Genomic DNA, 13,673 nt, shown 5'->3' with positions numbered 1-13,673 from the left:
GAAATTCTCAGCAGCCTCAGCTAAAATTTGCGGAAGAAAAAAATAATACATAGAAAAATGCATAGATTGTCTTTGTTTTTTCTTTCATTGAAGCAACCGATTGCTTGCTGAAATAACACGTTATTTACATTTCACTTCAGGAAGGAGCTACGTGTAACTATAGTTACCAGTAACATCTATAACTCTTGCCTTTGGGAAGATTCTAGAGGCAATTCCTTCATTCAGAGAAGCTACTGTGAACACTCTTATGACAACAGAGTTGATATAGATCTTTGTTTGCCTGTGATCAAAACTCTACCTTGCTTATGAAGCATTTGCAAATTCTCCAAGGAAAAGGGCCCACACTGTCCACCATATTTTAAAGCACCTAAATTACATGCCTACATGGGAACTTTAGTCATCCCAGGCTCTTTAATGGAACAAGAGGCATCTCCAGATGGTGATACTGATGTTAGAGAGATTTTAGAGTGGTTCTACTGAAGTTTTTTTTTATTTTAGATAGCATGGATTAAGGAAACACTACACAGATCTATGAATGCAAACCAGTTTGTCTAGGATAACACCTTCCAATTAGCATAACTGCCTGCATCTATGCCCCAGTGAAAGGATTAAACCTTCCTAATTCATTAAAAACACATCCCTTGAATTTCACCAGGGAGTGCAGGATTAGTGCTATTATTAATCTACCTTAATTTGTGTGATTTTACACATAGGTGGAAGGGATGGAAGAAATTAGCAGAAAAGAAATGTTCTGGAAGGAGAAAGTGAAAAGAAAGAGTATAAACTATGAACAAGAGAGAAAGAACAGAAGACAGCAAGATGAGAGGGGGGAAAATGGGAGAGAAGAGAAAGAGCTGAAAGAGGAATGCACTGAGAATCGGAGTGGAAAAAGGAATATATGCAATAGCAATTAAAGAGCCTCATCTTATGCAAATGGAGTCATAGGCAGCTTTGCCATTGATTTTGAGGTATGCTGGTTCCAGCAGGTAAGACTGACATGACAGAATGCAACCTTCTCCTGAGCAGAGAGACGTTTAGGAAAATTGGCACAAACTCAGTAATAATGTCAAACTCTACCTCGTGCAAAAGAAAGAGGGAAGAAATACTGAAAAGCAGCATAAAGAAAACAGTAAGTCTGAATCCCTTGAAACTTGAGCAGATTTGGATTCTGAATTTCAGTTTGGATTTCATAATGAGCCTCATTTTAATAACGTGCTAAAAACCTCTGCTTGCTCCCGCTTCTAGATATTTCAGAACAGCACATTTCCCTTGGGCAGAATCTGAGCCCATTTGTTCTGTCTTCCAGAGCTTCCTGTCTGCAGTGAGTAAAACAGCAGGAGAGATTTCTCTGACATTTTATTACACCAGATTTTAAAACCCTCTACAGCGGAAAGGAAATAAGTTGCTGTGACAAACATAAGAGGCTTCGTGAATTTCTAGGCAGCCTACTACAGGTCTGCAGTGTTTTTCTATGTGTTTACTGTTGATAATGAAAAAAACATGACGAGCAGTATTTATGGGTTAACAATTCTCTTGTCATGTTGCAGGTATGTGACAAATAGTATTTTTTGTTGCTTACTCAGGTAGGATCTAGCAGCAGTCCCTCCGTAACAAACACCAATAATTCATGTCCTTGCAAGCAGTTCTGACCTTGAACGGTCTCCTGACAGCAACATTTGGGAAATGACTGTGGTTGTGCTGCTGGACACCTAGACCTGCTGGAGCCCAAATTGCATGATTCAGAAGACTGTGTTTGGGGCACTTATCTACTACTTTTTGGATGACTCTTTTCCAACTCTCTCCCATCTGCTGCACAGACCTGCAGTGGGATAATTGTAAGGAACTGTGGCTCAGTAACTTTCAATTGAATTAAAACTTCCTGCTGATGTTATTTCCAGTTTTTATTCAGCAATGCATTGAGTGGCTGCTTTGGCAAATAAACCAGAAGGTGAGGATTCAGCCCACACTCCCACTTTTCTAGAGCACAGCTGAGATGCAGAATACTAAGGGCAGACTTTGCACTTGGCCATACAAAGTGGCACATCTTCCCTGATCCACATACCTTTTTCCTGATAACAGCTAGTTGACACTAACCAGAAAGTTGGTATAGCCTGTTCCTCCATCATCCCACAGGTCCTCTGTTAACTTTGCTGTTCCAAAACAAAGTGGCCTGAGACAGCATTTGGGCAGCTTATTCTTGAGTTTGTGCAGCTGATGAAAGAAATGTCCCATAAAGAAAAAGCTAATGTTTAACCAAGGCCGAGATTAAGCCAAGGCTTTTCCTATCTAATATGCTCTGGGGACAAGAAAAGAGAACTAAACTCCTCTGCAATTCAGAAATGGAAATCCAGTTGCTTATTTGAGGATAAAAACCACACTCACTTTGGAGTAGTGCGAAAACAAAGAGGAAAAGGACACACCACTGATTTCAGTACTAAGGTATTTTCCCCTGATTTTCAAATCTGCTTCTGATTTTACACGCCCAGCTCTGGGCAGAAACAGTCATAGGCACTAAGGACACTGTTTAATTATCAGCCCACTATGCTACACAACACTACAATACAATGTATGTCCCTGAAACCTCCACTACAGAGATGTGCAGACTTTCTAACTCGATCTCTAATTTAGAGTAGTAAGTGAAAGCCTTGCAAAAAACAAGATGCCTCTCAGTGCTTCTTTGGTGTATGGCACCTCTTTTTCAGCCGGATGCTAGGCAAGAAAAGTTTTATTATAGTGTTATATGGAGAGATTCAGCTTTAACAGGTAGTCTTTAATAACTGCAAAACCAATAAAAGACTCTAAAATCAAAGGCTGTGAAGGGCATCAGTACTGTTTTACAAAGATTAGAAAAACATTTCATGCAGACACCGTCTGTTGAGACCAAGACCTTCAAACTGCCGGATGAGCCTGACACCTCCAGCTGCCAGTGTGCAAGGTGAGATCCAAGGAGGCAGACTGAGCTGCACGGAGATGCAGGTTCGTCCTCTGAACTGGGAGGATCTCAGAGCATGAGCAAAGGCCCATGCCTGAAGCAGAGGTGAATTATCATTACATTTTAGGTCACAGAGCTGTATCCATTTCGGTGGGTTTTGAATCAGACACTCAGTACTTCAACACTATGATAATTGACTGCTCATAAGTACTATAGATGGGGGAAAAGAAAACCTTTAAATAGTAGTATTACAGCAAAACCCAGGAACTAGAGAATACAATCTGCTCAAGTGAAAACACAGACTTAAATGATGAATTGTTAGTTATTTCTTAGTCATATTGCTTACCATTTTCAGTAATTGCTTCCAGGGTGGAGATCTCATTTAAACCACTACAAAAAGAATGTGAGAAAAATAATTAAAAATCTTTTCTAGGCAAGAACAATGCGAACTAGAAATGTACAAAGATACTGACTAGTAAAAGGATTACTGTCAGCATCAGTCCCTCCATCGTTCTCTCATCCTCTCCTTATGACCCTTTTCTTCTGCAAAGCCATTAATAGCACAAGGACCACAACTTCAGCTGATTCCTCAAACCCCTCAATCTTCCTTAGCTGCAGAGAAGCCAGACTACTGATGTTATTTTGACCAACCTGCACAGCTTTATTTTCATTTGGTGTTGGCCCCTTATCTAACATTTGTACATGAGCTCCTTAAAATGGGTATCATGTCTTTTTTGTGCAGAGACATGATAGCTGTATCACTTCCTTAGGACCCATTGATATATGCACAATATATCGACATGTACAAATGCCCAAGTAACAGGCTAGGAAGAAGAAAGAGCAGGAGAAGCTGAGCAGAGGGACTTGATATACCCATGCCTTATATTTTCTAAATATACATTCACCCGAAGGAACAGTCTCTCTCTACCTCTGTTAGATCACAGTTGTCATAGGCCTGGAAACATGAAGAATTATAGCTCTCCTCTTCCTTCTAGAGTGATGAAAATCAGTCTCTTTATTCATAATAACTTCAGGTTTGTCTGTATGTTTATTGGCTTGCTTATTTATCCTGACAGTTTTTTGACCCCCGGAATGCCTTCTAGCAATTAATTCTGCAGGTTAATAATGTGTTGCATAAAATAATTCAGCCTTTCTGCTAAAAGTGTGTTGCCATTTAGTTTGATTAGTTGTCCCTTTGTTCTAATATAATGAGGCAGACAAAATAGGAACGCCTGACTGACTTTCTCAACACGATTCATCTATTACACCTGGTAAGCTCATCAGGGGACTTTAAAAACCACCGAATTCACCCTTGCAAGAAAAACAACTTTGCTAACCCTGTAAGATTCCACTTTGGTTTTTAAATTTCCTGAATACAAGTGACATTCTCAAAAGCTTTAAAAATCATGCACACATGTGGGCCAGTTTTGTTTGTGACAAGCTCTTACCTGACAAATGGTTGTAGCTGAACCACCAGTAAGTTTGGTTTAGATGTATTCACTTCCAGCTGAGAGACATCGTGATTAGTAATGTTTGTTAATTTCCAATCTCCTGACTCCTGAAGAAAGCCCAGAAGATACCTGGTAGCCTCGCAGTCAACAGCTGGCAAAACTAAAGATGAAGGAGAAGACTGAAGAATTTCCTGTAATAAATTTATGAACAGTTTATTTACTTGCTTAATAATTAAACACAAACCTTTTTTTTATGTATCCTTCATTTAATATTCAAGGTGAGAAACCACCATGGTAAACACTATGTGAGTTCTCACCAGACTGATGCTGGCTGCAGGCTGTTCCTGGAAAGGGGCAGTGAAGGGACACTTGTGTTGCTCTTATTCCTTAAGCACCTTCTTGGGGCAAGCTTAAGGTAGTCAGTGACATCAAATTCTTACTGTCCTTTCCACACATGTGGTGGAAGAGGAGAGATAGATGAGGTAGAAGTTCTCAAGTTAAGAATGTATTGGAGAGACAGGTTATGAATGCTGCCAGAAGAAAAGCTCATCAACCATCTAACTAAGTGCCCTCAGAGGTGAGAAGGATCAATGTCAGACACCTCAGGTTCCAGCAGCTCTATTCAGTACAGAGTCATACTTTGCATAATAAATACCCTTCCTTTGTGTGCATCCTGGTGGACAAATATCTAATATGTAACTATTAATTAAAGAAAGCTACATGTTTCAGGATCTGCAGAGCCTCCAGACACATACAAACAAACTTCATGTCAGGTACTTTCTGTCTTTCTACTCAAAATCCAAATTATAAAGCTCAGTCTGAACTGGTTCAGATGATCAAGCATCAGAGTATCTATGACTTTATTTATAATTCTCATAGCTGAGTTTCTGATTAAAATACTTGAGTGAAATGCATTTTAAAACATTCTTGTTCTATAAAATTGAAGCCTGCAGAGTCGAAAAACTTCCTTTCCAAAGGTTTTTCTTGATAGTAAAATTAACTTGAAATATTCAGGGAAAGAAAATGCAAGATGGAGACTTGAGAATGACCAAAATTAATGTACCCCAAATTTAACGTGAATATTTGAAGATATTTTTTCATTGAGTCCTAGTTTATAACTTGTTAACTTTGCTTTCCCGTTTTCTACATTGAAGTCTAGATGGAGTCTGTCACTTGATCCAACATTCAGATATTCAAGTTGTTATAGACTCTCTCTCCCCCTCTAACTGATGCAAGTGTTGTAGTGTTGCTAACGCTTTTCTCCTCCTACTCTTTTTCCTTTTTGTCTGTTCTCTGACTGCCTACCACTTTTCTGACCTGCTCTGGTTCTTTCTAATTGCTCACAGGTTTTCCTTCCTAGGCAAAGGCTAGTTATTTACACATTTTTATAGATGCTCATAAGGGAGGACTATGCAGTATTGTCTGATTTGCCAGACTGCTAGAAAAATAACTGCAGAAATTAAAATAGAGCAGAAAGCACTGATATGGTTCACAGGTCTTTGAGTAGTGTTTTTAACACTGCCTGGAAGGAAAGAATGATACATTTCATTTTGGTTTGTTTGCATATATGAATTTAGAGCTAAAATTCTGAGCAATAGTCAATTATTTTATTTTATTTTCAATATTTTAATCCCTTGCTCCCTAGCAGCAGCCAGAATGGCAGCAGCCACTTCTTCCAAGGATATATTAAGCAAATTACTCATTTATTGTAGAATAAGATATAAAATGCATCATTACTGAGTAATATCTGAATTGTGCCTCTGCTCCTAACCAATCCTGCACTGCCATCTGTCTCAGCTTCCAGCCACTGGTATTCAACTGTTTTCCATCTGAAGGGCAGACACAGCTGGATATCTACTCAATAGCCCCAGATAGCCATTCTGATCCCATGCCTCTTGTTTGTCCTTCTTGACATTTGGCCATCACACACTTGTCTCTACAATACCCATATGTTGCTTTACGCATTTTAGGATTTCAACTACCATGCATGTTCAAAACATGAGAACTCCAAAAGAGGATGGAGAATGAAGATTACTGAGAAACACCTGATTTTGCATTCTGCTAAAGGACTAAACAAAGAGGTACAACCACACTGTAGCTAGGAAAGGGAGAGGGAGAAGCAGAGGGAGAGGGAGAGGGAAAGGCAAAGGCAAAGGGAAAGGGAAAGGGAAAGGGAAAGGGAAAGGGAAAGGGAAAGGGAAAGGAAGAGAACCTCCTATTGAGCTGTTGGACTGATAGCAGAACTTCCTACATTAAATGCCAGAATCTGTAACCTGTCTTATGGGCAGCTTACTCTGATTATGAGTACATTTAACTTCTTTAGTGTTCCCTGAAGCACCTCTCCTGAGTGAAATGTTACAAGAAACTTCACTCTTGGATTACATATATCGCTGTTCAGCTTTTTTTGAAGATAGGTGTGGGATTACTCTGGCCACATTTCTAGCCATCCTGAAGCCAAGTAGCTGCACTAAGATAAAGCTGTGCTTGGACTTACTTGCCCAGCTCTGGTTTCAGTGTTACGTTAAATGGATTGATATTACACCTAACCGATTTGAAGCTGGAATGGAGTAAATTTAGGTCTACCATTAAAAACCTATTGTTAAAATATTTGTTAGACTCATGCATCCATCTATAAAAGATTGTGTAGGCCTACTCATTGTTCTGAACTAGTTTATGTTTGCTATCATAGCTGATAGAAAGTCCTATTATAAAAATATTAGTTGGGAAAAAGGCTCCTGTGTTGGCTCTGGAAATATCTGGGAACCTACACCCAAAGTAGACAAGCTCTTCCATGTAAAAGAGATCTTTTAAATCTTCAACTTTTACCTGTGAGTATGTCATTTAAAATATTAAAGTATTGCATTTATTTTCTATAAAAAAGAAAAACCTATTCAACCAGATTTGAAACCACATCTGTTTCTACACACAGTGAGAACTGCAAAAAAAATTATCATTGTTGCATTTTAACTTTCCAATTACTGTTGATCTTACAGACTTTTACACTGTACATGTGTTCTGCAAATGTATGCGTAAAGCTATATATTATGATTTTAATGAAAATGTATCTGATGTACTTTAGCTGATAAAATATGTTGCAGCTACAGAAAGTATTGTTGAACAAACCTCCATACCACTGTACTGTATGGTGGCAAACATGACACCAGATTTTTTTTCAAGGGTTACAGACAGATCCGAGGAACTATAGAGAAGCAAACCTGAAGTCCAAGAATGGGGGGAACTATTCAAAAAAATAAAATACAGACTATAACAACAAGGAAGGATTATACTGGGAAAAAGCTGACATGGCTTTTGTAAAAAGAAGTTGTGCCTTCCAATTCTGCTGAAAATGTCTGAAGGAGTCAATAGGCATGTACACCAGGGAGCTCTAGCTGATACAGTGTACTTGGATCCACAAAAGGTGCTCGGCAGAGTCTTGAAGCAAAGACTCCTAAAGAAATTAAGCTGCTTTAGTGTGAGAGAGGTAGTCTTCACATGGAGGTAGGTAAAGGATAGGTAAAGAGGAGGTAAAGAGATAGCAAGCAAGGGGTAGAAAAAAGTATCTGTTCCTCCACTAGGGTCTGTTCTGTTCCATATGTTCATAAATTATCTAGTAAAAAGGCATAAATATTGAACTAATGAAATCTGCTGATTATGCTGAATTATTCAAGATAGTAAAGGCAAGGGCTGATGAATAGCAGAAGCAACTTCTGGTACAACCTCTTGGGCAACAAAGTAACTGATGAGATTCAATGTAAATTGATTTTAGCAGAGCACAGGGTGAGAAAAAAAACAACACTAATTTTATGTACACAATAATAGATAATAGACTCAGAACTGAGTGTTAACCGTTCAGTAATGAAACCTTAAGAGGCCTAACAGCTCTTTGAAAATGCCAATTCAGTGGCTCATAGTGATCAGAATTGAAAAATCAAATATTAGTAGTTTTTTGGAAAAGGCTAGAGAACAAAACATCATCATGTCACTAAATAAATCTATGAACTTATATCTTGATTATTATGCAGTTCTGCATGCCCCCTTGTCAAAAAATAATATAATAAAATTAAAAGAGGTAAAGAGAAAGGGAACAAAGACAATCAAAACTATAGTAGGACCGCTGTATCACACGTAACTAAATAGTACTCCTCAGTCTATGACCACTGAGTGAGGATACGATGGACATATACAACCACAAATGGCAATGACTTACAATAATAATTATGCAGCTGCACAGCTGGCCACTAATTGGAGTGTGTTACCACACACTACAGTTCTAAGGAGCTGAGCATTGTTTGGGGAAAGCCAAAGCTAATATTAAAGAAAAATAGTTTGTAGGGTAGGTAACCGCTTGACAAAAAAGTTCCCCAAGTGCTAATCTTTGTGTTTTATTATTTAATTAAAAAGTTCTTTGAACGTTTAAGATAAATTATCTACCTATAAGATTCCTTTTGCATTAACTGGAAATAGAATTCTTTTATTGCATACAAACCCATTGATCCCAAAAGCTCAAAACAGCTGCTAATGGAGCTGAACAAATCTAATATCTGCAAATGTCTCTGTGGTTTACAAGCCTATAACTCTTTTACAAATAACACTTCCTTCTTGTAGTACACATGCTGCTACATGCACATATACATTCTAAATGAGATTGCCAGTTTAGGTTTGTGAATAAATTTGCATTTCTGAAGTACAAAAGGAGGATACTCGAGTGACATGGAACATCTATTATAGCTTAATGAATCACTTGTATAATATAGAGTGTGAAGGTATAAAAATTTGTGATTATGCAACGTCAAAGATTCTGATTTCCCCAGTGAGAAAATTCAGACCTGACCTTCACTTTGTCCTGTGTTCTGTGAATATTATGACAGAGTCTTTCATAGCATGATTAAGAATGGATTTCTTTCCCACAGTAGCTTGTGGAGTGCAACTGATGCAATAGCAACTGAGCAAATTTTTGTAGCCTCTGTTACATCCAAGATGGAACAGAATGATTATAAAGATCCTTTCTGGCCCTAAAAGCTACAAGTCTATGCAACAGATATTGACAAAATTCTCCATATGGGCACCTAAGTGAAAAAAAAATATTTAATTTATACATCTCATTTTCTTTCACTCTAGTTACAGCACCTCACCCCCACAAAACTATGCTACAGAAGTATTAAGATTGCCAAGCCCAACAGAACAAATCTAGGAAGTGCCGGAGTTAAGGTGAGCAATTTGTCAAAAGAAACTTTCCAGTTTTAAAGAAGCTGTAATGATAAAAAGTTTCTCAGCTCCAAGACAGAAAGGGAACAGAGGCAAGGTCAGAAAGCAAATAGTTACTGACATTTATTCAGCTTGTTGAAAACCTAGGTTTAAATCTGTGCTCTGCCAGATACAGACCAACGATTTACTTAAACGTGATCCTTTGTTTAGCTGAGGACCTCCTCACTAGCCTTGGTAGGTCCCCAGTCCACTCAGTATACCACCCGATTTCTAAACCCATCAGTCTCTGGACTCATCCCTAGCCTTTGGCTATAAGCTCTGTCTACAGTGCTGATGGAGTCCTGATTACAAGGCAAAAGAAGAAAGTTTTAAATACTTTAATATCCCTCCTCTTAAACATCCAGGGCCTACTTAAATAAGACCACCCCATAATTAGGAGCTTGCAGTGTCATGTGTACATTTCACACCACTTCTAAAATCAAACCAGCTTTGCAGTCAGGCAGCAACAAAATTTGCTCCAGACACAGCCTTGCATAGATTTTAAACCCAGAGAAGATAAGGCATACCAGAGAAGTACCAGTACATCTGCCTGCGGGCGCAACTGCTGATCCTTATTGATTATTACAAATGATTATTACTCCCATTCATTCCTCAGAAAACCCATGTACATACTCTGAATAGTTGTTTTTGTTCCAGCATCAGTGTTAAAATGCTGTTATATGGCAAAGAGATGAAGATCTCCAATGTCAGTGACACAAGGAAGACGTGAGGTTCTTAGACAGTATAGATGTAGGGACAGGTAATATGTGAATATTTATGTGTTTAATTACACATACAGCTTGCTGTGTGGTGCTTGGGAATTTACACTTCCTCATGTGTTCTGATACCAGTTACGTTACTAATAGCTCTGGTCATCCTGCTCTGCCCACAGGAATGCCTTCATGACTTCCACGTGCCAACACTTCCTTTGTCTAATAAACACAGTTCAATAAACTGTCAGGTAAGTATAACCAGAGATGCCGTGCACAAAATCTGTAAACCTCATGCGTGAGAAGAGAAGTTGAAGTTGCTGACCGGCTCAGGAGGACTCCATCTTAGATTCTGTGCCTGGAGTTGATTTCAAATTACTAGCATGGCTTTTTTTCATGAAGATTAAAGCAATCCAGTATCTAGTCATATATTAACTACATTCAAATATGAAACAGTTAACTCCCTGCATGAGTTAAGAGAGCTTCAATTTCTATGAAAATAATATAGATGTTAAATTCTGAAAATCAGGAATAAATAATTGATTCCTATAACTTCTTGTCTTCCTATGGCTTCAAAACAGAATTTTGGGGTGTCAGTCTAGAAATTTATATTATTTTTTACAATACAAAATTGCAGCATGTTTAGGAATAATTTTGTCAGTTACAATGAATTCTGAAAACTTGATCTTCAGAAATAAAATAGCTACAAAACAGTTCTTCAAACTCAGTTGATTTCCTTTAACCCATCTGCTTAAACTGAAATATTCTCAATAAATAATTTAAATAGGAAAACTGCTGCAATTCAGTTTAATTTTCCCAATTATTGTTTGTTTGCATCTTTCTTATATCTTTTTTAAATTTTAAATACTGCATATAAAGAAATAAAAGAGCGAAATTCTTGCCTGAACATTTTGAAATGGATTCTTGTTACCGTAGGATTCACTGAAGTATGTGAAATCATCTATGCTAAGCTGAAAAACAAAGAGAGTAGATTGGTGAGAAGGAGCCATGGCATCTCATTTAGGTACAGACTTGCACTTGGCATCGGTGAGACAAAAGGAATTAATGTTACATACTGTATCTTGCAGGAACAAGATGAGGTTTCTGGAATTCTGGGTGAAAACAGGTTGCAAGAGTAGAGTGAGCTCCAGTGCTGAGACAATGTGTCCTTCATGCAAAGCAGTGTCTGGATTCCACTGTGATCTACAAAGAAAATTTTTTTTCTGTAAAATTTGCTGCCAATTATGACACCTCTTCTTTCTTTAAATATGCAGCAGCAGGTAATGGTATCATCATCTTTGGATTAAGATCAGGTTTACAGTTCAGTTTACTTTCTACTCAAGATGAAAAGAACTTGCCCATTTATGCCCATATCACATTAACTGTGTTACAGCAGGAATGAAACTGGTCCAATCAAGATAACTGTCTCTCTCTACTTTCTTGTTTGTGTACAACAGCACAATTGCATCTTTCAAAAAATTAGCTACTAAGTGCAATGAAGAAGAATACGTTTAAAACCTTCAGAGAGAATTCCCAAAGGGAATCCCAACTCCCAAAACAATTTCCAGTGCCGTCAGACATCTTGGTGGCCAGAGAGGATAACTCAGGCTAGACCACAAGTTGTTATAAACCAATATTTTTTCATAAACCTTTTGTTAAGTAAAAGTGGCATTTCAGTATTATTGTAAACAATATGTTCTCTCCTAAGGTTTTCATGATGAAGGAACCACTCTGCAGAAGCAGGTCAGAAAACCCACCTTTCCAGAAGCAGGAGCTCTTCTGAACAGAACGGCTCAAGACACCATGGAAAGCTTACGATTCTTTTGCCAACCTGTCATTCTGAGGACTGGACAGAGAAATAACTCACCTACTTAGTTTTACTACTATAAAAAACAGCTATGGGCGAAACAAGTGGTGGCATTATTCTTTCAACACCTGATTGGGATCTTAACAGTATGCAACATGGGTCTGTAGGGATGAAATTTATTACGAAAATTTTGGTCCTAGGTGTCTTGACTAAGGTAATATTGTCATTCTGTAGAAAACCCAGAGCCTGAAGCTTAATCTCCCATCTTCGGTTGCTGAGGCCTGAGAAATTGGGTATTCCAGACCCTCTAAATGGTTCTAATTGCAAAGAATGGAATGTAGAGAATTGCTGTGTGCTGAGCATCAGCTATTATATGATTGCAATTTGATGCAGTTGAGATGCTTATTAAATTTTCTAACCCAAAAGCAGTTAAAAAATGACCCTTGCCCAGCAAGCTTTTATGAATGCAAACAATCTTTGCAGTCTCTTAAGATGGAGGCAGAACAGGGGTAATTAACACATAGGGGAGTTTCAGTGTTGTTTCTCAGATAAGGAAAATCTATATTTCACTTCAAGACTTCCCAGTAATTCCAATGAAGATTACCGAGAGTGAATCAAAAGCCTCCAACTGCATCCACAGCAGAGAGAAAAATAGTGCAGTCCTGCAGTACTAGATACCTAGCTCCCTTCAGAGTTTGGGGTTTGGGAGAGCGTTAGAGCAAACAGTACATGTGGAAGACTCTTTCAGGACAACATGCTGCAGATGTTAAAATTAAATGCTAGTAGATCTTCTGTCTGTCACTTTTCAAGCGTTAGAAGTAAACCCTGCTGTGCAGGAAAGAAATTTTTTCTGTTTGGTAGAAATTATCGTTTGATATTTTCTTAGTTTTGCTCAGCATCTTCACTTCTTTGTTAATTTGTGCTTGGAAATCCATATTAATTTATATTTATGAAGCCCAACAACTTAGAAATTGTAACAGACATGCCTCAACTTTTCAGAAAAGTCAAACCTCATGATCTCAAATATTTAAGTATAATATTTAAAAATAAGATATTTGAAAACACAAAAACTCCTAAAGATTCTGAATGACTATTCAGGAACTGACTTTCACAATGACTTTATGCATTGCATGGCCACACCAAAATACTAATGATATTAAAGGAAAAGAAGATAGATTAAATTAAGAGATGTTAAAAAATGGCTTGAGTGAAAGAAAATTATAGTGAATATCTCGGTATATTTATTTTAAAAACTAACTAAATAAATCTATTTCATGCCTAATATTAGAGAAAAAATTGAAGATTTTGAGAGCTTTTGGAACTTGCAATTAAGAATAAAAGCTAACAGAAAGCGCATGAAACAAAACTAAGTTACATGCAGCAGCACAATGGCAAAGGCTCTTGCCGTGAACTCAAAACCTCAGAAATTTAATGATCCTGTTTTAAAGCATACTTGCTTCTAAGGTATTCCCTGTTCCTTGAAGCAGCTCTTCCTAGCTATCTAACCTTGAAGAGCACCTTTTATGAGA

The 13,673-nt window shown here is 37.8% G+C and overlaps 1 protein-coding gene across 1 annotated transcript in view; it reads right to left on the bottom strand.

The window, feature by feature from the left end:
• LOC140655399 (V-type proton ATPase subunit S1-like) overlaps positions 1-13,673 on the bottom strand; it is a 55,148-nt gene that overhangs the window by 36,126 nt on the left and 5,349 nt on the right. Inside the window, exons 2-5 of the mRNA XM_072869936.1 lie at positions 11,414-11,540; positions 11,240-11,308; positions 4,381-4,574; positions 3,279-3,322 (exon numbers count right to left, since the gene is read on the bottom strand). Of these exons, the coding sequence (XP_072726037.1) occupies positions 3,279-3,322; positions 4,381-4,574; positions 11,240-11,308; positions 11,414-11,540 (434 nt within the window). The remainder of the gene's footprint in view (positions 1-3,278; positions 3,323-4,380; positions 4,575-11,239; positions 11,309-11,413; positions 11,541-13,673) is intronic.

This window comes from Ciconia boyciana, chromosome 1, assembly GCF_034638445.1.
Source record: "Ciconia boyciana chromosome 1, ASM3463844v1, whole genome shotgun sequence".
Classification (NCBI taxonomy): domain Eukaryota; kingdom Metazoa; phylum Chordata; class Aves; order Ciconiiformes; family Ciconiidae; genus Ciconia; species Ciconia boyciana.
This window is presented reverse-complemented; position numbering and strand designations above follow the sequence as displayed.